The following is a 23,496-nucleotide window of genomic DNA, read 5'->3' as shown; positions in this document are numbered from 1 at the left end:
AACGGCCATCTTGGATCCTCTAAATATAGTTCTAAGAAGCTGCTAGCAGTCATCTTAAGAGCAGACACTCTTAGGAAGGTATACAAATTATGGAAGGGAGAGAGAAGAGAGAGAATATTGGGACTGCAGCAATAGCATTAAAAAATAATAATTCCTCTTATGTTAATATATCTGCTTTAAGAGCTTTATTTTTTTCTCCTCAAGAAAGTCTAGCTTTAATGATACTTATTGTAGTGATGATATTGTTACCAAGTTTCTCATCAATGTTTGTTAGGTCCTCAAGTATCCAAGTGTTTCTAATAATAAAACATTGAGGATGGCCTTTGACTGTCTCTATTATAATGCTATATTTTCAATTAATTGTTTTCATTAAATTTAGAATTTGATTTGTATATAGAATTCTTGGAGTCAAGTGTAGGAAACTGAGATGAGAATAAAAAAAGAAACCTTAAAGGTAACCACTTCCCTAATGTCCTTGGAATGATGGTAAACAATGTCTTTACCATCATCTCCCTCCTTCCCTTTCAAACTATAGGGTGTGCTTTCTGTCAAAAACATTGACTATGAACACTGAAATAACCAATCAAATATTTTAATGCAGTGACTTCACTTAATGACAGGAATAATAAAAACCTATGTGGTTGTTATTGTTGGAATACAAAAAAGCTTATAGAAATTTCATGTAGAACATATTAATCATGATACTAGCTAACATTTATTTAGTGCTTATTATGTGCCAAACACAAAGTGCCTTGTATTATCTGAATTAATTTTCACAATAGCTCTTTAAGGTAGGTAGTACTATTTTTTCCTCTAAACTGAGGTATAGAGAAATTAAGTAGCTTGTGGTCTTAGGTTGAGCTGGTATATCAAAATACTACTGAGTGGGTGACTTATAAAAATAGAATTGTATCTCTCACAGTTCTGAAAGCTGGGAAGTCCAAGATCAAAGTGGCAGCCTATTTGGTATCTGGTGAGGATCTATTTCCTCATAAACAGTCGTCTTCTGCTGTAACTTTACATAGCAGAAGGCATCCAAGGGAGCTCTCTCAGGCCTCTTTTAAAAGGGCATTAATTCCATTCATTAGAGTTGTGCCCTCATGACTGATCATCTACCAAAGGTACCACCTCCTAATACTGTCACCTTGGGGGTTAAGATTTCAACATACGAATTTTGGGGGGACACAAACATTCAGTTCATTGTACTTGCTGAGGGGTTTTAACATTTAATAAGCTGTGGAGCTGAGATTCATCCTCAGACAACTTGATTTCAGAGCCACATTTTGAATCATAACCTATACCCTGATAGCTTTAAAACTTCTATATTATTGATAGTAAAGGATAACAGCAGGGATTGAACAATATCTTCTCTTGTTTCCATGTGCTATACACTTTTCCAAGAAATAACTTCCTACTGATTGTATAACTTTTTTCCTCCTGAATAAGATGAAAAACGCTGTGCTTGATGTAATATTGCTGAGTCTTTAATGATCATATATTTCAGATCTCAGTGGGAAATGGAAAAGCATAATCTGGAAAGCACAATGAAAACATACGTGAGCAAACTGAATGCAGAAACTAGCAGAGCTTTAACAGCCGAGGTAAAAACCAAACAAATGAGGGCCGGGGTATGGGGTGTTGGGGGAAAGTTTTACTTGTATACCATATACTAAAGAATTTTTAAAAGACTACTTTTTGTATAAACAGAAATAAGACATCTTAGGATCAGCCAGGAAAATACAGCTCAAAGTCTTGTGCTTTTTTGACTCATTGGCCTATCATGTATGAATACTTCAGTTTTGATGATCTTATGTTGTTCTCCCCCAGTGACTCGAAGAAATCAGTCTGTTGCAGTGTGTATAGCAAATACAGACATCTTGGGAAATTCTCATGAAACCAAGTCACTAAGCCAGACTTCTAATAATAACATTTTACTACTGTCACAATATCTTATTTGTCTGCCACTTCCTATATAGATCTTACAAAAATACAGACACATCATACACCTGAATGTAAAAAACCAACTTGCTTTTCAGACTGCCATAAAATTACCCAAACTTTTGTAAATTAGCTTAGAACACCACAGCTAGGGTCTCTCCAAATAAATATGATTGTATGTGTGTATGTAATTTTCATTTGTACATAACCAAACTTGATATACAATAAGACTCACATTTTTAGAGAGCTTCCTGACATTAAAAACATTACAAACCCTCCACCTCTGTCATGGGTAAACTCTGTTCTCCAGCAGAGAACTTGGAATCCTGAAAGTCAGCAACCAAGAAGTAGTATCTGAACCAAAAATTCATGAAGAATATTGTTGGGATACTAGCTTTAACAAAAGAACAAGTTCAGATTCTTTTAAAAGCTCAAGTGTATACAGTGTTTTTTTATTGTTTTTAATCAGTAAATTTCTTTGTGCTTGTATTGTTAATTTTGAAAAGGAAGAACTTTCTAATACTTAATGCTGCCCAACAGTGTATTTTAGTGAATACTGAGTGATTAGTAGTGAAAAACAGAGGCTAAATGACTGTGCAAGTAGTGATACAGAAAGGTTTCCTGCTACAGGAGAGACACTGGACCATGTAGTCTCCAAACCCATATCTTTCTGTATGGTCTGATGTTTTTGTTACCTCTTCATCAATGAGAAAAAATAGATAGCAGGAGTGTTCTCAGACTTTAATGCATGTTAGAATTACCAGAGAGTTTTTAAAAATGCCAGTGCCCAAGCTATAACTAGTATCAATCAAATTAGAATATCTGCGACCAAGGCACTATTTTTGAAAGTTTCTGAGATGATTCCAGTATGAGTACAAATTTGAAAAGATATATTCTAGAATGTTTACCAACCTATTAACCATTAAATAAGGAAATTAGAATTGCAGAGGTGGCATTGATTTAAAAGCTTTTGTAATGTATCTTGAATGGTCAAGAAACCCAGATACTATTGGAAGAAATTGAGAAATAGCTTTAAATTTACTTGAGATGATTGAGAAGAGAATGTTCTTTTACAAGCACACCTTCAACTTCTTTCTCTTTCTCTCAAAAACCTGTAGGTGTATTTCTTACAGTGTCGTAGGGATTTTGGTTTGCTTCATCTGGAGCAGACTGAAAAGGAATGTCTCAATCAACTTGCCAGGGTGACTCACATGGCAGCAAGGTAACCTTTCCCTCTTCCTTAATGCATCTTAATCTTAGAGATGTTAGCAATTGTCTCCACAGTTGAATGTAATCTGTGATGTGTTTTACATATGTGACATCAGAGTTCTTAAAGAAGCTCTTATGGGTTTTGTGGGTTTTCATTTTTTTTCCTGTGAAATTCCTTTTACCAGAAGCTTTTGTTGTTTTCATTTTTAAACCTCAAAAGTCATTTAGTTACTTTGATGCTTGTACTTGGCTGCTTCTGCTGAAACACTGAGAAGTCTACTGAGTACTGTGTACAATAATACCTGCTAAAAGATTTTTCCCTTCCTCCGTCGTGAAGTAGATCAAAAGTCTCTCAGTCAGAGATATACATGAATACCAGATACTTATGAAACAAGGTGGATTCTAATTGGAAGACTTTTTTTTCTAATGGTTTTCCTTTGTAATGCCTGATTTTACACTTGATCTTAGCCAAAAGGCCGAGAAGCGATGTAATGCCTGATTTTAAATACCTAGGGAATATGTTGAGGGAAACGTCAATATTTAACACCTAAATCATATGTTAAAGGTAGTTTTCTGCTATGCTTTTATAGTAATTATAGAGTAATTTTCAAATATTGAACAGGTTGCATGAAATTCTCCTTAAATTTATAATCTTATGGGATATACCTTCAAACTTAAAGAATTAATTAAATTAGAATCTCTGGGACCAGGCATCATTATTTTTAAATGATTATCATTTTAATAATCAGCACTGTTCTTTAATTCTAAATAATCAGAGTCTGATGAGCAAGATTATCAGGATATACTGATGTGCGTTCAAGTCAGGGAAGTACTGTTGTAAATGGTCAGTCTATCTTTGCTTGCTAGAAGGAAAGAATGCTGTATAGATTAGGATATTATGAAGCTTCTTTATATGAGATGATCCTAGTGATAACTTAGTCAGCTCTTATAAAATTGTTGGGCTGGGTGATACTGGCGTGGGATGTTATAATGGATAGAACCTTTTAAAAAACCATATGAAATTTGTTTTCTAGAGATCATAGACCCTAACAACTTCAAAGTTGTTTCTACTTTTGTTAAGTCATTTGATAGGCATGAGTTGATATAACTATTGTTTGTGCAATTTATATACTGTATAAAGGCAGCAACCTCATTCATCCTGAGAGAGAGGGTATTTCTAATTTATCCTTTCCATAGACAGTATTTTTTTCTAATTTGAAAGGAGCCATGTAGGCCAACCATTGCTTTTGGATTTCATAGTTAATATGAAGATAGTCCAAAACTTGCTTCCAACATGAGTTAACATTTTTGAGAACACTGCTGTATTAGATGACTAAGATTTTCCTGCTTCATTGGAAAGATTCCTTATAAAGGTTTTATAATATGTACTAAAAATACATCATCAAGATAGAAGAAAACTTGTTCTGGAAGCATAAATTATATTTGCTCTTGAAAAATTAATTTTTTTGTTACTGGTTTTTGTACTTATTTTTAGTAACAAACCTGTCTGTACATCTTTATGTGCATTTGAGGTAATTGTTGTTGTGATGGGGGTAATTTTGTTTTTTGTTGACATATATGCTAGAAAGCATGATAGAAATGTTTGGAAAACTTAAGTGTTATAAAAAGAAAGAGCTTTCTTTTATGTCTCGTTTTCTACAACAGCAACCTAGAATCACTTCAATTAAAAGCTGCGGTAGACAGTTGGAATGCCATAGTGGCAGATGTTAGAAACAAGATTGCATTCCTCAGGGTAAGTCCTGAAATATATTTAGAGTAAATTGGCTTAATGTTATAGGTGGTGTAAAGCTAGAAGACATATTAGTAAAAAAATTTAAGGAAGAATATATTTTTCCATTTTAGTTATAAAAGTTTATGCCTTCAGTTTGATATTACTTCTATGTGGTTAGTTGTAGGTAACATCCTTGACTCACACATGTAGTCTTTTATATCCTTAGTCAAGAAAACAATAAATTAAAAAATTGTGCCCTCACACCTAGCTTTCCTTGAATTTTAAACCTAACAATGCCCCAATCAAACCTAAATGTTTTGGGTGGGCACAGTGGCTCATGCATATAATCCCAGAATTTTGGGAGCTGAGGTGAGAGGATCACTTGAGCCAGGTGCTCAGGTTATGGTGAGCTATGATCATCTCACTGTACTACAGCTTGAACAGCAGAGTGAGACTGTCTCTAAAACAGAAATTGGAATAAAAACTAAATGTTTTCATGTATTCTGAGTAATAATGTGTTTATAGCATTAAAAGGAAAATCAAGTAGATCTGTATTAGTTTTCATTCTAACTGTTTATGTAATTATTCTATAATGCAAAATAGTAAATTCCTAAGTACTGGTGGAACGATGCTACAGAAGATAATCCACTGAATATTTATTAATTAATTTTGTTTTAGAACACACACACACACACACACACACACACACACATAAAGGTTGATATGTAATGTTGATTGTTTTGTGATTTCACAACACTATCAGAAAAAAAAGCATTGTCATTAAATTGTGAAATGCCAAGTACTGTATATTTGTCCTGCTCCTTTGGGGGTTTTCACTGTTTCTAAACTCTTTCTTACTCAATCTTTAGTGATGCTTAGCATTTCTGTTGGATTTATTCAAAATTTTGGCCTTACAAGACCTGCCCTTCAGAGCACATGTCCTCTGTGCAGAAGTTTCTAAACGTTTTGTTTTATAAGACTTTCTTTTCCAGCTCTTTACAAAATAATATGGTAAGCAAAAGTGAGGACAATGCCAAAAAATGTTGAAAGTGTGTTGTTAAACTTCCAGGTTGGAGTCTCATTTTTGGCAAAATCCAAGAGAATAAAATATATATGGACCCGGAGCAAGCTAGAGTTAGAGATGTTGAGATAAACACAATGTAGAATTTAATAAGTAATCTCTATAGTGTTTCCTTCAGTTTTTAAAATGAACATTTGCAAGTAGTTTAACTCTTTGTTACAAATACGTTTTTTTCCTGTTTTTTTTGCCAGTATAATATTTATAGCTTCTTGAATCTTTAATCTCTTTTTGTACTTTATATCAGTGTTTCCTAATTTAGAGCTGAAAATTATGGAAACACTAAGGAATTATCACAAGGATCCCTGAATTGTCTGTGTCTCTGTTTCTTATTAACCAATAACCACTCCTAAAAATACAACTGTTTACATGTGGGGATGGCCTGTAAAATTTTCCTTTTCAGTCAGAACCTGTTTTTATGTTATTTCTGACAAGTTGGGAACCCATCTTCTATGTTGTATTATTCAAAACTACATCAAGTATTCCCATATTCTGTTTCTTTAAAGTTGGTTGCACTCTAAAGTGTTTTTGCTCTTTTCCTACCAGACACAGTACAATGAACAAATAAACAAAGTAAAGCAAGGATTTGCCTTGAGTACCTTGCCTCCAGTCCAGCTTCCTCCTCCACCACCCAGTCCGGAGATACTGGTAAGAAATAGAACATTTTGAGTAATTGCCCTTTTCATTTTGACAAAATGGTAAGGGCTGTGAAATACTGAATATACAGTATGTTTAACGTGTGTTCAAAATGGAATAGTCACATATTGTGAGTATCAATTGTAATTATGACCATACCTTCTAGTCACCAGATGATATAATTAGACGGCTGAGGCCTATTCAATAGGTTGTATCACTGGATTTTAGTGAAGCATTTTATATATGTAGAGTAATATTTTCTCATTCATTCTATTTCACCTACCTTGTGGGAGCTAAATGATGAATACTTGGAATTCCCAGTGCCCTCATATTTCCAACTAGATCAGAGGTCCCCAACCCCTGGGCCATGGAGGAGTGCACGGCAGGAGGTGAGCGGTGGGTGAGCAAGTGAAACTTTATCTATATGCAGCTGCTCCCCATTGCTCATATTACCACCTGAGCTGCGCCTCCTGTCAGATCAGCTGTGGCACTAGATTCTCACAGGAGTGCAAACCATATTGTGAACTGTGCGTGTGAAGGATCTAGATTTTGCGCTCCCTGTGAGAATCTAATGCCTGATGATCTGTCATGTCTCCCATCACCTTCAGATGGGACCATCTAGTTGCAGAAACACAAGCTTGGGGCTACCACTAATTCTATGTTACAGTAAATGTAATGGGCTTTAATTCTCCTGAAACCATCTCTGCTCCCAAGTTCATGAAAAAATTGTCTTCCAGGAAACGAGTCCCTGGTGCCAAAAAGGTTGGGGACCACTGCACTAGATGACTGAAATCTCAGTGTAATACACTAGATGGCTGGACCTCACCTCTGCATATCTACTTTAGACTTTCTTTTTGTGAAGTTTTATATTCTATTCTACCTTCAACAGCAAGGACAGCTTCCACTTTTGCCCCTTCTCTCCTTGTTGTTAGGGGCCAGTGGATCTTGATCAGATAAACTAATCCCTGTGCTGTATTTCTGGGAAACATAGTACCCAAACCCAGTAAATGCACACAGCTTTCCAAAAGACATTTTACAAGGGTGTCATTAGATGATAATTTTTATTATCCTTAGGAATCTGGCGGTAGGAAGAGAGGAAAAGTGTAAGATATTTGGGGACAGATGACTTTGATATCACCACTCCTGCTTATAATAGAAATCTGAAATGTTATTTCTCTTCATGGTTGAGTATAACAAAGAACTTAAAAATTATACACCATGGAATACTATGCAACCATAAAAAACGATGAGTTCCTGTCCTTTTTGAGACATGGATGAACCTAGAAACCATCATTCTCAGCAAACTGACACAAGAACAGAAAACCAAACACCGCATGTTTTCACTCATAGGTGAATGATGAACAATGAGAACACTTGGGCACAGGGAAGGGAACAATACTCACAGGGCTAGGTGAGGGGGTGGAGAGGAGAGGAGGGGGGGACAGCGCAGAGTGGGTGGAGAAGAGGGGGAGGGAGAACACTGGGAGAAATGCCTGATGTAGGCAACAGGGGGTGGGGGATGGAGATAGCAAACCACCATGGCATATATGTACCTATGCAACAATCCTGCAGGATGCAGGACGTGCACATATACCCCAGAGCACAAATACAATAAAAAATAAAAATAAAAAAAGAAATGCAGAGTTTAGCTTTGCTAATCTACTTTTTCTTATTGAAAGATATCTTTATTCATGTAAACACACCTCCGATTACTTTTTACTGGATAACTCTGACTTCTCTCCTGATTACTTCGTCTCTGTTCTGTGTGAGTGACATATAGTGAGTAATTAATTCATTTTGTTAATTGGTGACTTTGATGGGAATTCTGTAGCGTAGTACATATGCCAGCTTGCATGTAAACAGTGAAACATTATAACTGTTCTCTGTATCTACCTGTGTCAGATTCTCTAGGCTGTGGATCTCAACAGTAGATCTGCCTTGCCAGAACAAAATGCATGGAATAAATACACTGTTTCCCTAAAAAAAAAATTACATCATTTGTATGGAGTTACACTGTTTCAAAAGCAGGATCCATAGCTAAAAGAATTATGTGACATACGCCATGGGCTTTAGTTTGGAATGATAGTATTGCCTTTTATATTTTTGGTCAATTCATTTTCTTTAGGAACACTGGATTATGAACATTATTATTCTAGGCTTAGATCGTCATCATACCCAACTACTCTGATAAGGAATGTGTTCCAAAGAAATTCCAAAGATTCCCTGCAGTAACATATATTTTTTGTAGGATATCTAAAAACACTGTTCTCTTTGCCCATATTCAAAATACTGCCCTTAGATTGTAGTTCCATGGTTCTTCCATGGAACTCTTCCATGCCTCTAACTATAAAATGGCTCCAGAGACTATTAAGCTAGATATAGAGTTGTTGTTTGGTGTTTCCTGGAACCGGACCAGTATAAGCCTTGGCTGTCTGATACAAGTGATACTCTATAGCTGAAAAACATACTCAAACCTTGACCTCCATACCCCTCTAGATCTTTTTTTATCCCTTTGGAGACTCTCTTAGGTCTGACATGTGATGTGTCTTACCCAGATTTAGTTAAGTATAAAAACCCACTAGCAGTTAGGCTGCGTGGTAATTCATAGGCATCCTTTGCTAACATTTTGAGGGGTTCACATGTATCTTTTGTGCTTCCTAATTAGGGTCACTACTGTGCTTGATTAAGCTAACAGTTGTATTAATGTACAAACATTGTTGACCACTGAGCTTCAGAGGAGAGAGTTTGGGAGAACAGCAGCTAGAAACGTTACAGTGTTATTTGCTATAAATTGAGATGGTATATACAATTGCAGTACGCTAATGATGTCTGGGTTCAGATCCTAACTTTGTGAAGAGCTATGTTGATCCTGGGAAAATCAGCTGTTCTAGACTTTTGCTTTCCCATCAATGAATTAGGAAATGGTACTGGATGATCTGACCACTCTGTTCCATCTATCTCTGGGATTCTAGTGTTATAAGGAGTGGTTACCAGGCTTACATAGTAGTCTAACTAAAGAATTATTTGAAAGTGTGGATTGTTCCCAGTTTTACCCAGTAATTCCATGTGTTTCATTGTTTGTTTGTTTGTTTAGAGACGGAGTCTCACTCTGTCACCCAGGCTGGAGTGTAGTGGCACAATCTCTGCTCACCACAACCTCTGCCCCCTGGGTTCAAGGGATTCTCCTGCCTCAGCCTCCTGAGTAGCTGGGACTACAGGCGCATGCCACCACGGCAGCTAATTTTTTGTATTTTTAGTAGAGATGGGATTTTACCGTGTTAGCCAGGATGGGGTCTTGATCTCCTGACCTCAAGATCTGCCCGCCTCAGCCTCCCAAAGTGCTGGGACCACAGTCCTCAAAGAAGTGTACCATTAAAAAGATCATGGAATGGTTATTTAAAATATACAAATCAGTAAATAGGATATATCATATCAATAGAAAGAAGGACAAAAACTACATGACCATTTCAATAGATGCAGAAAAAGCATTTGATAAAATTCAACATACTTGATGATAAAAACTCTCAAAAAACTAGGTATAGGAGGTACATACCTCAACACAATAAAGGCCATATATGACACACCCACAGCTACCATTATACTAAATGGGAAGAGGTTTAAAAGTATTTCTTCTGAGATCTGAAACAAGGCAAGACACTTTCACTATTTCTATTAAAAATAGTACTAGAAGTCCTTGCCAGAGCAGTTAGGCAAGAGAAAGGAATAAAAGACATCCACATTGGAAAGAAGGGAGTCAGACTGTCCCTTTTTGTAGACAAATGATCTTATATATAGAAAATCCCAAACTCCACTTAAAAACACCTAGAACTAACAAACGAATTTGGTAAAAATTTAGGATACAAAATCAACATGCAAGGATCAAAACATTTCTGTATACTAATAGTGAACAATCTGAAAAAGAAATCAAGAAAATCCCATTTACAATAGCTATAAAAAACAAAGATACCTAGAAATAAATTTAACCAAAGAGGAGAAAGATCACCGGAAACTATAAAACATTGTTGAAAACAGCATGGTACTGGTACCAAACCAGAGATATAGACCAGTGGAACAGAACAGAGGCCTTGGAGGCAATGCCACACATCTGCAACCATCTGATCTTTGACAAACCTGACAAAAACAAGCAATGGGGAAAGGATTATGTGTTTAATAAATGGTGTTGGGAAAACTGGCTAGCAGTGTGCGGAAAGCAGAAACTGGACCCCTTCCTGACACCTTACACTAAAATTAACTCCAGATGGATTAAAGACTTACACATAAGACCTAATACCATAAAAACCCTAGAAGAAAATCTAGTCAAAACCATTCAGGACATAGGCATAGGCAAGGATTTCATGACTAAAACACCAAAAGCATTGGCAACAAAAGCCAAAATAGACAAATAGGACCTAATTAAACTCCAGAGCTTCTGTACAGCAAAAGAAACAATCATTTGTGAACTGGCAACCAACAGAATGGGAAAAAAATTTTGCAATCTACCTATTTAAGGGCTAATATCCAGAATCTACAAAGGACTAAAACAGATTTACAAGAGAAAAGCAAACAAGCCCATCAAAAAGTGGGCATGGCCGGGCGCGGTGGCTCAAGCCTGTAATCCCAGCACTTTGGGAGGCCGAGGCGGGTGGATCACAAGGTCAAGAGATCGAGACCATCCTGGTCAACACAGTGAAACCCCGTCTCTACTAAAACTACAAAAAATTAGCTGGGCATGGTGGTGCGTGCCTGTAATCCCAGCTACTCAGGAGGTTGAGGCAGGAGAATTGCCTGAACCCGGGAGGCGGAGGTTGCGGTGAGCCGAGATCGCGCCATTGCACTCCAGCCTGGGTAACAAGAGTGAAACTCCGTCTCAAAAAAAAAAAAAAAAAGTGGGCATAGGATATGAACAGATACTTCAAAAGAAGACATATATGAGGCCAACAAACATAAAAAATGCTCATCATCACTGGTCACTAGAGAAATGCAAATCAAAACTGCATTGAGATATCATCTCACGCCAGTTAGAATGGTGATCATTAAAAAATCTGGAGACAACAGATGCTGGAGAGTATGAAGAGAAATAGGAACACTTTTACACTATTGGTGGGAGTGTAAACTACTTCAACCATTGTGGAAGACAGTGTTTCGCTTCCTCAAGGATCTAGAAATAGAAATTCCGTATGACCCAGCAATCCCATTACTGGGTATATACCCAAAGGATTATAAATCACTCTATTATAAAGACACATACACACGTATGTTCATAGCAGCACTGTTTACAATAGCAAAGACCTGGAACCAACCCAAATGCCCTTCGACGATAGACTGGACAAGGAAAATTTGGCACATATACACCATGGAATATTATGCAGCCATAAAAATGATGAGTTCGTGTCCTTTGTGGGGACATGGGTAAATCTGGAAACCATCATTCTCAGCAAACTGACACAAGAACAGAAAATCAAATACTGCATGTTCTTACTCATAGGTGGGTGTTGAAGAATGAGAACACATGGACACAGGGAGGGGAGCATCACATACTGGGGTCTATTGCTGGGGGCAAGGGAGGGACAGTGGGGGATTGATGAGGTTGGGGAGGGATATCATGGGGAGAAATGCCAGATGTAGGTGATGGGGGCATGGAGGCAGCAAACCACATTGCCATGTGTGTACCTATGTAACAGTCCTGCATGGTCTGCACATGTACCCCAGAACCTAAAGTACAATTAAGGAAACATTGATGAAAGAAATTGAGGACACAAATAAATGGAAAGATACATCATATTGATAGATAAGAAGAATTCTGGGAAATGCAAATCAAAATTACAAGATATCACCTTGCTTTAGTTAGAATAGCTATTACCAAAAGGACAAAAGATATCAAATGTTGGCCAGGATGTGGAGAAAAGATAACCCTTACACACTGTTGGTAGTAATGTAAATTAGCACAGCTATTATGGAAAACAGTGTCAAGGTTCCTTAAAAAAATAAAAATAGAACTACCATATGTTCCAACAATCCTTCTACTGGCTATAGTGGGAAAGGAAATGAAGTCAAGTATCCTGAAGAGACATTTGCACTCCCATGTTCATTGCAGCAGCAGTATTTACAATTGCTAAGATATGGCATCAATTTAAATGTCCATAAAGGTTGAATGGATAAAGAAAATGTATATATAAACAATGAAATATTATTTAGTCATAAAAAAGAATGATACCCTGTCATTTGTGACAATATGGATGACCCTGGAGGACATTATGTTAATTAAGCCAGACACAGAAAGACAAATACTGCCTGATCACACACATGTGGAATCTAAAAGAGTTGGTTTGATAGAATTAATGAATAAAACAGTGGTTGTCAGAGACTATAGAGGGTAGATGGAAAGGGAGCATAGTGAGAGTTTGGTTGGTCAATGAGTACAATTAGAAAGGAAGGATAAGTTCTGATGTTTTATTAGTAAGATGATTATAGTTAACAGCAAGGCATTGTATATCTCAAAATGGCCAGAAGAGAGTATTTTGAATATTACAATCACAAAGAAATGATGAATGAGATAATGGATATGCCAATTACCCTTTGATTACTACGCAGTATATACATGTATTAGAACATCACATTGTACCCCACAAATATGTACAATTATATGTCAATTGAAAATAAAATAAAGTGTTAGTTAATAGTGGCTGTCAAACAGAGCAGGACTGTTGACTCAGTACCCACCATTAATTCATTTTTTTAAGACTTCACATGTAAAAAAAATTGATACATCTTTGGGAGGCCAAGGTGGGCGGATCACGAGGTCAAGAGATCAAGACCATCCTGGCCAACATAGTGAAACCCCATATCTACTAAAAAATACAAAAATTAGCTGGGCATGGTGGCACATGCCTGTAGTCCCAGCTACTCGGGGGCCTGAGGCAGGAGAATCACTTGAACCCGGGAGGTGGAGGTTGCAGTGAGCTGAGATTGCACCACTGCACTCCAGCCTGGTGACAGAGCGAGATTCCATCTCAAAAAAAAAAAAAAAAAAATTAAAAAAAATGTAAAAAATAGTATAATGAACCTCTTCAAACCCAGGAGCCAGCTTCAACATTATCAACATATTTTCAGCCTTGTTTTATGTCATTCTCTTTTTTCTCTCCACTGGAATATTTTAAAGCAAACCTCAGATATCATACAATTTATTTATACTTTAGGATACATCTTAGATGAGGAACTCCTACTGGATGTAATCATAACACCATTGTCTTACCTAAGAAAGTTATAATTTTTAATACTCAGTAAATTAGATTTCCCCAGTTGTTTCAAAAATCTCCTTTTCTTACCCAGCAGGCATATAATGGTCTTTCTTTTCAGACATTAAGAATCAAATGCCAATCCAGCCTATCCATTGTAAAGTTCTCCATTAATTTTTCAAATGCTAGTTTTAGGATCATTATTTAGAGCTATGTTGCTGTTGCTCATTTTTTAACTTCAATAACAAATTGTTATTGAACTCCTATTTTATGCTTTATGCCAGTACTAGGCCTGGAATATAGTACATATTCAATAAATCTACCCCTTACTCTACTCCAGCCAACAAGCTACCTATTTTCCACAGATAGCTGCTAAGAAAGTCTAGATTTCCACAATCCCCTGGGAAGTATGGTAATACCCACAAGCATATCTCCAAGTCACTATAGCAGAGTTTATCTCCCAGGCTCATCTTACTTCCTCTTCCAACTCTCCTTGGAGCTAAACATTAAGTCAGAATTTCATCAAGTATTACCTCCAATAAACAAAGAAAGAAATATTGTCTGTGGATAACTTTGGGTTGTTTTGTGAAATTTCTCATTATCATTATTGTCCACCACCAGGGATAATACTTCTTGAGAATCTTCTTTGCATAGTCTTATGTGATTACAGTTGGGAAGGAACCTTAAACATTACCTTATCAGACCCTCTCATTTTATAGATTAAAAAATTGATTTCCAAGGTTATTCAGCTAGATAGAGAGAAATATGACTAGAATCTATTTCTTTTCTCTCTTTCTTAATGCTGTTTTCAGTATATCTCATTGCCCTTTGTTTTTTGGATATTCATATATTTAATTTTCTGACATACATTGTTTCTAATGTGCTTTGCATCTTGAGTTCAAATGAGTGTCGCCCCTCATTATTGCTGTATGAATTTAGATGGTTGCATATATAAATACATAAATATGTGTGGGGTTTTTTGTTTGTCATTATTGTTTATGTTTTCTGTTTTAGATGCAGCAGTTCTTAGGAAGACCCCTTGTGAAAGAATCTTTCTTTAGACCCATACTTACTGTTCCTCAAATGCCTGCAGTTTGCCCAGGAGTCATCTCTGCAACTGGCCAACCTAGAGCCCCCCTGGTAAAAGCTTTCTTGGTGGAATAGATGTTAATTAGTGTTTTTATTACTATAGTGGGCTTCCTGAATGAGTATATTCACTTTGTTCCTTTATCTGATATGATAATGGTGGCGGTGGTGGTGGTGGTGATAACTGAATGAATACTTCCTGTGAAGCACTGTACTCAGGGTGTTACATATATTATTTAACTGATAATAGCTTAATTCTGGGATACAAAAATAAATGTTTTTATACTAGAGAGTCCCTAAAATTATAGCATTGCTTCTGAACAGGCAACAATGCAGGGTAAATTGATATTTTTAATAGAATTTTGGGGCATGGTTGTTGGGAAGATTGAAAAGCAAAGAAGCCAAATCACAACAAACTAAATTATAGCACAAAACTAAAGAAAATTTTATTTCCACACACGTACACACACATAGTACGACAGTGTATCAACTATATCTATAAACAGATGATATGAATAGCATCCTCTTGGAACATATACTGTAAAGTTATAAATCTCCCCAGCTACAAATAGCCAGATAAACTTTATCCAAACTTGAAGAAGGAACAAATACATTTAAAATTACCAGAATTATCAGTTGTAATCTTGGCAAAGGTAAGCTTCTTTTATTAAAGAAAAATGTGCCAAAAGAATGATGTTAGATATAATTAATGAAAATTCTCTAATCTTGAATTTCTTTTAAGTATATTTAGGTGCATTTAATTGTTTCTTTTCTTTTCTGGTCCCCATATATTGTTAACAGTTTCCTTTTGAAATATATAGTCAGATGGACTCTGCTTATTATTGTCGAGACTACCTGTCTACAAACAAATATGTATATAGTCTTTAACAAGTAACACATCTTTTTATTATTATGATATTACAGTGTTAACTCTTGCAGTTTGGTTTCCCACCATTCTATAAGGAACTCTGATAAATTTTTATTGAAAACATTAAAATATGTTAACCCCGTAATAAGATTACTTTCTGATTCCTGGGGTAAAGCTTGACATTGAAACAAATTCAGATTTCTGAGAAGCAATATTCTGTTTCTCACTTACTAGGCTTTGTACAAATTATTCCAATGACTGCTACTAGTTACTAGTTTTTCACGAATAATAACCTAATATTTGAAAATAACTCATTAGAGCCTTACATAGAAGGTGCGTCATTCATAATTATCTGAGTAATCAAATGGACACTCCAAAAATATTCACTTATTGTATTATTTAATTAGAATCTTAAGAAGGAACTACAATAAAATGTGGGGAAAACTGATAGTTTCACAGCTAAGTGTCACTACAACTTCTACACCATCATTGTCTACATTGATGAGACATTGGGAGAGCAATTCTAGTGGTGTTCCCATCTTTATTTGGTGGTTTGAAAATTTAACTTTACCTTCTTGTCATAAAGGTAGATATGCTAATCACAAAATGCAAATAATATAGAAATGTAAGCACATTAGGAAACAAAGTTACTGTGCAGTTGAATCCCTAAGAAATAATCACTTCTTACACACTGTAATTTACAGATCTTTCTCTGTGTATACATATGTATTTAAAAAATTTTAATGTAAAAGGAAGTCATTTCATAAATCATATGCCACAGACTTTTTAAAAAATCATAATTCATGGCCATCTCTTATGCCCAGACATATGAATCTATTTTTAAAAACTTGATTAGATGTGTCATAATTTATTTACTCATTCCTCTATTTATAGACCTCAGGTTGTTTTCAGTTTTCACTGTTAAAAAAAATGGCAGTAAACAGCCTTCATGTTTTTCTGTACGTGTGTGTAATTACTGAAGCAAGCATGTCTATTTTAAAGATTAGTTTAAATATTTATAAACAATTAGAAATATTGTTTGTATTAGTTAAAAGGAAAACCCTAAAAGGGAATGTGTATGCTAGTATTCTTCATTCTACCCATTTTCTTTGTCCTATTTTTAAACTAAGTTTAAAACAGTTATGAACAATTAGAAATATTAGTTAAGAGAAAAACTCTAAAAAGAGAATGTGTATACCAGTACTCTTCTTCATTCTACCCATTTTCTGAAATACAGGAATGTCACTTCTTAATAATTAAACCTGATGGGCTATAACTCTCTGCCCCTTACAGATGACTGGCATAGCCTGGACTCTGCCAGTGCCTGTAGGAGACGCCGTGCCCCCCAGTGCAGGTCTGGGGAGTGATCCCTCCATGATGAATTGGGAGAGAATTACAGACAGGCTGAAAACTGCCTTTCCACAACAGACCAGGTACCTTAGTTTTTATTTACTGGTGGGTACAGATCATGTTCTCCAACTTTCATAGCCTTAATTGTGGCAATGAAACGTTTTAGAGAAACCTAAAAAACACAAAAAATATACAGATGTTTCCTTACCTTGGCCTTGGTAGGGAAAAAAGAAATTTACCAAGAATGGGCAGTGTTCAATGCTGAACTTCTTCATTAAAAAGTTACTAGTCTCAAATCATGAGAGAATAACTTTAAATTTAGGTTTGCTCATTTACTGAAAGTACAACTAGATATAAACCTACCCAATTTTAATGGTATTAACCGCCATAATTATCTTAACCTATCTCCAAAGGTGAATTTTAAGTTGATTGTATGCTACGTAAGCCCAAACATCTTCAGGGTTTAGTTTCCTAATGTTCTTTATTTTGAGGATCCTTATAGTTTCTTTGTTAGAGAACATAGTAAAAATGCAAAAAACCATGACTTCACTGTGTTTTTCACAGTCTATCTTTAGTAGAAAGATATATAATTCTACTCCTACACAAATGAAGTTTATTTTATCTCAACCTATGTCTAAGGAAATAATTCTAGTTTTCACAAGTATTTTTATTTGAATACATTTAATACACATCCTGGCATACTTCATTATTAAATTATAGTTTTATAAATTTCATAATAGTGAATAGATACTAAAAATAGAACTCTAGTATAGTTGTTATAAATATGTTTACAAAGAATATGGTATAAATCAAAGGTAGTTGCATAAGGCTGATGACATGACACTTCATTTGGGAATGAAAAATATTTTATTTGTCCCATCAAAAATGTAGATGCAGGCTTTGGGTCAATTGAAAAGGAACATATCAATTAAAATAATTGTAGGTTCTTTCATTATATAATTAATGTGATTTTTAACTTTTGCTTTCCTGTTCTGTTTGTTGTTGTTGTTGTCATTGTTTTGTTGTTGCTTTTTGAGACAGTTTTGCTCTTGTTGCCCATGCTGGAGTGCAGTGGCATGATCTCAGCTCACGACAACCTCTGCCTCCTGGGTTCAAGCAATTCTCCTGCCTCAGCTTCCCAAGTAGCTGGGATTACATGCGCCACCATGCCCTGCTAATTTTTTGTATTTTTAATAGAGACAAGGTTTCTTTATGTTGGTCAGGCTGGTATTGAACTCCCAACCTCAGGTGATCTACCTCCCTCAGCCTCCCAAAGTGCTGGGATTACAGGCATGAGCCACTGTGCCTGGCCTCCTGTTCTGTTTAGTCTTTGTTTTCTGAGTTTTACAAAAGTACAACTATTAACACTGATAAAGAAGAGAGAACCCAATAGCAACATAGCTAAAAATGAGTATGTTATCCTGAGGAAGAGACCACTTGAGAGAGATGGTATAAAGAGATGGTATAAAGAGCCCAGTGCATAAATAGGTGAATAAACTTAATTTTTGCCTAGTTAGGTCTCAAAAACAAAATCTCTTTTTGGAAGGAAAGATAGTACTCAAGTTTATCACTCATGAAAATGTTAAGTATCATTAATGAACACAATTAGGAGTTTTCATTTTGGTTTAAGATAAATGCAGGTGGACCTGTGATCACTTTTTAGATCAAAGACCTAAAGAGTCCTTTCTGTATGCTACATATGAATCATATGCTAGGATTTTATATCTCTTTTAGTGGGCACATCCTCAAGGTATTAAGGAAAATCATTACTGCTCTTTCCTTCCCTTGATCTCTTCCAGAAAGGAACTTACAGATTTTTTACGAAAACTGAAGGATGCTCATGGGAAGTCCTTGTCTGGACTGACATTTGATGAAATTGTTTGCAAGATTTCCCAGTTTATTGACCCCAAAAAATCTCAGGTAAAATGCAAAAACAAACAAACAAAAAACCCTGTATCTCTCTGCCCTTATCTCTGGTAGTTAGCTGTTTTAAATGTCTCCATAATCTGTTCATAAAATCAGCAACTTGTAATCATATTAAATCATCTATTAGCAGTAAATAACAAGTTCAACTTAACAAATGATATCAGAAGTCTTTTTGAAATACCTATCACCTAATCATTCTAGAATAAAACTGACCTCCTTGAAATTTGCTCTAGTTACTTTGAATGAGTCTAAAGAGGGAGATATTTTCTAATTTTCTTGAAAGATTTATTTTAATTAAAATATAATTATTTTTGTTTTTACCTAGCTCTGAGTATATAAGTATTGCCTTACTTTTGTTCAGGATTTCTCATGATTCTGATTGTTTAGCCTTTTGCTAGTTCTCGCTATGCCCCATTCTGTGCTACAATGTGTCAGTTCTTACTATTTTGGGACAATTCTGAAAAAATTAACATTATATTCTTATTTTCAGAGTCAAGGAAAATCAGCGTCAAATGGTAATTGTGTTTCACCTAGTCATTCTCCATCACAGCCTAATGCTGCCCAGCCCCCAAAACCAGCCTGGCGGCCCCTCACTTCACAAAGTTCTGCCACATGGGAAGGAGCCAATAAGCCAGTGAGACTGAAATTGTTGATTCTGTACACATTTAGATTTGGGAGGAAAAAATGAGCTAAATTTAACATATTCTATATTTTCCCTAGGATGAGGAAGAGGAGGAAGAAGAGCCTTGCGTGATCTGTCACGAGAATCTGTCTCCAGAAAACCTTTCAGTTTTGCCTTGTGCTCACAAATTCCATGCTCAGGTAACCCTTTAAATTTTCCCATTGATCAGCTAAGTGAGATTTATATGCCTTACTTACTATCATATACATGCATCACTATTTATTGTTGTCTCAGGAGTTCCACTGAGTATAACTGAGCTTTTGGGTGCCACACAGAAACATGCCTTTCCCATACATAGCCATGGATTGCACTGTGCTTTCTCAGATCTCCATCTATCCTACAGAATAAGGGGACAATGTGGATATTCAGATAGTACACAGTAGGCAGTTCCTTTGAATAGAACTGGGACAAATGTCAATTGACGTGGTAGTTTAGTGGCAGAACTAGCAACAGCACCACTTGAAATTGACATGTTATAAATACCATATAGTGTCCTTTGTCCATAATTAATGACAGCCCCCATCATAAAGCATAAGACTTAGCAGTCTATTCAGGCTCCTATATTTGCTTTTGAAAGATGCTCAGGCTTGAGGTTTGATGTTAGAAAAATGTGAGGTTGGCATGTCTTTTGTTGATTCTTGGCATTTATATAGATTAACTTCTGGTGTTACTGCCGTGCAGTTATGTTGATGTATAATTTATGATCCAAGTCCTCTGCTGCAGATATGCAATTTGACACAGAAAAAGAAAATCATACAAAAGAAAGGCTTTTCAGGGAAGTTAATAATAGCCAGTTCAGTCAACCCATGTTTTTAAGACATCATTTCAAAGATATAATATGTGATACCTGGTATAGAATTGTATTTTACATTTGCTTTGATATAAAGAGAAATCCACAAAATGCCTAATCCCAAAAGTTCTCCAGGAAAGATCCTTAGCCATTGACTTTCCCCTTTGAAGTTTATAAGCTCCTATAATTTAGAAAATACATGTTCAACAAAACTTAATTTACTCTTTGCCATTGCCCATGAGTAGAAAGCACATAATTCATCTATGTTATTTTTTATGACTATAGTTAGTGGGCCTATTATATATAGTGCTTAATATTAATCCTCTCTCATCTGACCTGTTCCTCCATTATTTATATGGGTAAAAATGATTTGTTTTTGAGAGTCAGTATTCAAGCAAATGACTTAACAGATAGTTCATGGTCAAAAATTACTGTCGTTATCACCAAAAAAAACAATCTGAGAAGTATATTTGTCATTTAGGGATTTTAACTGCAAACATAAGCATTTCATACCAGGTACTAGAGTGACTTTTATAGATTAGTTATGACTTTTTCTGGATTATAAATGAGAACAGTATATAATAAACCAAAGGAAGAATATAGCAAGTTTCTCTAATTTCCTTGTCAGGAGGAATTGCTAGTCATCTTGAAAATGGGGATTGGAGAAATAATTTCTAATAGAATAAACTGGCTGAAAGGTATTGTGCATTTACCACTTACTTTGCTCAGCAAACCATAGGAAGGACCATGTTTGCAGTAACTGGCTTGACAATCCATAGGGTAAGGCTTTAAAGATCCACCAGAAGAAGTGACAACTGCCTTTGCTAGCCTAAATTTGAGAGACTGACATAAATCTTTTTGCTCCTTAGTGCATTAGACCATGGTTGATGCAACAGGGGACATGTCCAACCTGCAGACTCCACGTTTTGCTACCAGAAGAATTCCCTGGTCATCCTAGCCGGCAGTTGCCCAAGATCTGATATAAGGTGGGGGGTGCCTATGTAGGGGAAGCTCAGTTTTCAGACTCCAAAATTTAGGTCTGCCTTTTATTATGAGCTGCTTGTGTAAGTGGTGTAAAGCTGTGTGCTCTTCAATATAGTGTTAAAGAAGCCAGCTAATCTTATCAAAACAGCAGCCAAAGAAGTCAGAACAGATCTTCAGGACTTGTGAACTGAACTGAAGGGGCTTGAAGCAGATGGGATTTTAATAGTTACACTATATTTGCTCTTATCTTAGTAGGTTTTTTCTTATAATGGAAACATGATAACTGTTAGTATATTTCTTAGGATGTTTTAATGTTTTTTCTTGTCTTTTTAAAATTCTTATTTTACTCATCCTTTATTCTCCCCTCAAGTATTCTACACTATAATTTCCTGAAATAAATTTAAGCAAGAGGAAAAGGGAAATAGTAAAGAAGTAGGAAAATCACACAAATTTGCATTCCTTCTAACTTTTTTTTTTTTTTTGAGACAGAGTTTTGCTCTTGTTGCCCAGGCTGGAGTACAATGGCAGGATCTTGGCTCACTGCAACCTCCACCTCCCAGGTTCAAGCAGTTCTCTCGTCTCAGCCTCCCAAGTAGCTGGGACTACAGGTGCATGCCACCATGCCCTGTATTTTTAGTAGAAACAGGGCTTCATCATATTGTTCAGGCTGGTCTTGAATTTCTGACCTCAGGTGATCCACCCGCCTCAGCCTCCCAAAGTGCTGGGATTACAGGCATGAGTCACCATGCCCAGCCCCTTCTAACTTTTAAAACCTTCTTAAAAATATAATTGACTTAAGTTTTATCTCAATATTCCCCATTCTTTTATATCCTCTTAAATAGGTACCCACGAAGAGATTATGAGCTACTTGAAGGTAGAGAGCATACGGTGGTGTGTCAGAGCTGCCTTATAATGGTTTATGAGCAGCAATCATTAGTTTGAGGAGTTTTATGAGACAGTTGACAAATTGTTGGTAGCTTGAAATCTGCCACAGTTGGAGTATTTATACCGTAGAAATTGGTAAATGCTATAAGTGAAGACCTACCTTTCCGTCAAGAGCTAGTTGTTAAACCTTTACCAGCACACCAGTAGACCTTTTCTAAAACTTCTTTGTGTGCCCAGTGTCTTGCCCAGTAGATACAGGATAAATTTTACCAGAATCAGAAATCAGGAAGTGGTAAGAAAAGGAGTTAATATGCAAACTGAATTATTCACTCAATTGAATAATTGAGATCTTCTGTTCATTTGTTCCTTGTACTTTAATCATTTGCATTTTGGAGAAAATTTTTTTCTGCTTTAAAAGTCTGTAATTTCACTTTCTATGTCAGAAGAGGGGAAAACTATTTGTCTGTAGTTGCTTTTTGTGACAAAGTTAATACGCACTGGGATAAGTTGCATATCTAAAGCTTGTCACTAAGAATTTTCATTTTTAGGGGTAAAAAATCTATTTTGAAAATAGTGTTGTGTGAATTCTGTAAGTGTTGTACATATCTCTGGTTTCAGATTTAAAAGAATTCAGAGTTACCTTGTGAGATCAATGTTCTTTGGTTTGTATTCACAGTTTAATTCATGGGGAAGAATAAATATTTCCTGACTCAAAAACAATTGTACCTGTATATTTCAGTCCAAATATATTTTGAAGGTACTTTAAATCTCTATTTGAAACCTCTGCTTCTGTAATTGTATGTTAAACGTATTCTTCTGTAATAAGAATAGACCTGAACATGTGAGGGAAAAATACCAGAAAATGATGGCAGTCATCTAGAGATTTAAAATACCAAGAATGTCTTAGAATTACAGAATTTAGAATTTATAGAGCCCCACCTTGTCTAGCACCTTGTATTAGTCCTTTTTCATTCTGCTGATAAAAACATACCTGAGACTGGGCAATTTACAAAAGAGGTTTGATGGACTTAACAGTTCCACATGATTGGAAAGGCCTCACAATCGTGGTGGAAAGCAAAGAGGAGCAAGTCACATCT

The 23,496-nt window shown here is 35.9% G+C and overlaps 1 protein-coding gene across 7 annotated transcripts in view; it reads left to right on the top strand.

Moving 5' to 3' along the window:
- DZIP3 (DAZ interacting zinc finger protein 3) overlaps positions 1-21,936 on the top strand; it is a 106,460-nt gene extending 84,524 nt beyond the window's left edge. For 5 of the 7 annotated variants that reach the window (XM_032299168.1, XM_032299165.1, XM_032299167.1 and 2 more), the window contains 10 exons: positions 1,505-1,601; positions 3,057-3,160; positions 4,813-4,900; positions 6,504-6,605; positions 14,843-14,968; positions 17,076-17,215; positions 18,932-19,052; positions 19,549-19,692; positions 19,779-19,880; positions 21,400-21,708. In XM_032299168.1, the coding sequence (XP_032155059.1) occupies positions 1,505-1,601; positions 3,057-3,160; positions 4,813-4,900; positions 6,504-6,605; positions 14,843-14,968; positions 17,076-17,215; positions 18,932-19,052; positions 19,549-19,692; positions 19,779-19,880; positions 21,400-21,510 (1,135 nt within the window). In that variant the 3' untranslated portion in view covers positions 21,511-21,708. Of the gene's footprint in view, positions 1-1,504; positions 1,602-3,056; positions 3,161-4,812; positions 4,901-6,503; positions 6,606-14,842; positions 14,969-17,075; positions 17,216-18,931; positions 19,053-19,548; positions 19,693-19,778; positions 19,881-21,399 lie in introns of all 7 variants that reach the window. The other 2 variants (XM_032299164.1, XM_032299166.1) reach the window with 1 other exon arrangement.
- The last annotated feature ends 1,560 nt before the right edge of the window (positions 21,937-23,496 follow it).

The sequence above is a fragment of the Sapajus apella genome, unplaced genomic scaffold, assembly GCF_009761245.1.
Source record: "Sapajus apella isolate SASKATOON/1434 unplaced genomic scaffold, GSC_monkey_1.0 scaffold40, whole genome shotgun sequence".
Lineage (NCBI taxonomy): Eukaryota > Metazoa > Chordata > Mammalia > Primates > Cebidae > Sapajus > Sapajus apella.
This window is presented reverse-complemented; position numbering and strand designations above follow the sequence as displayed.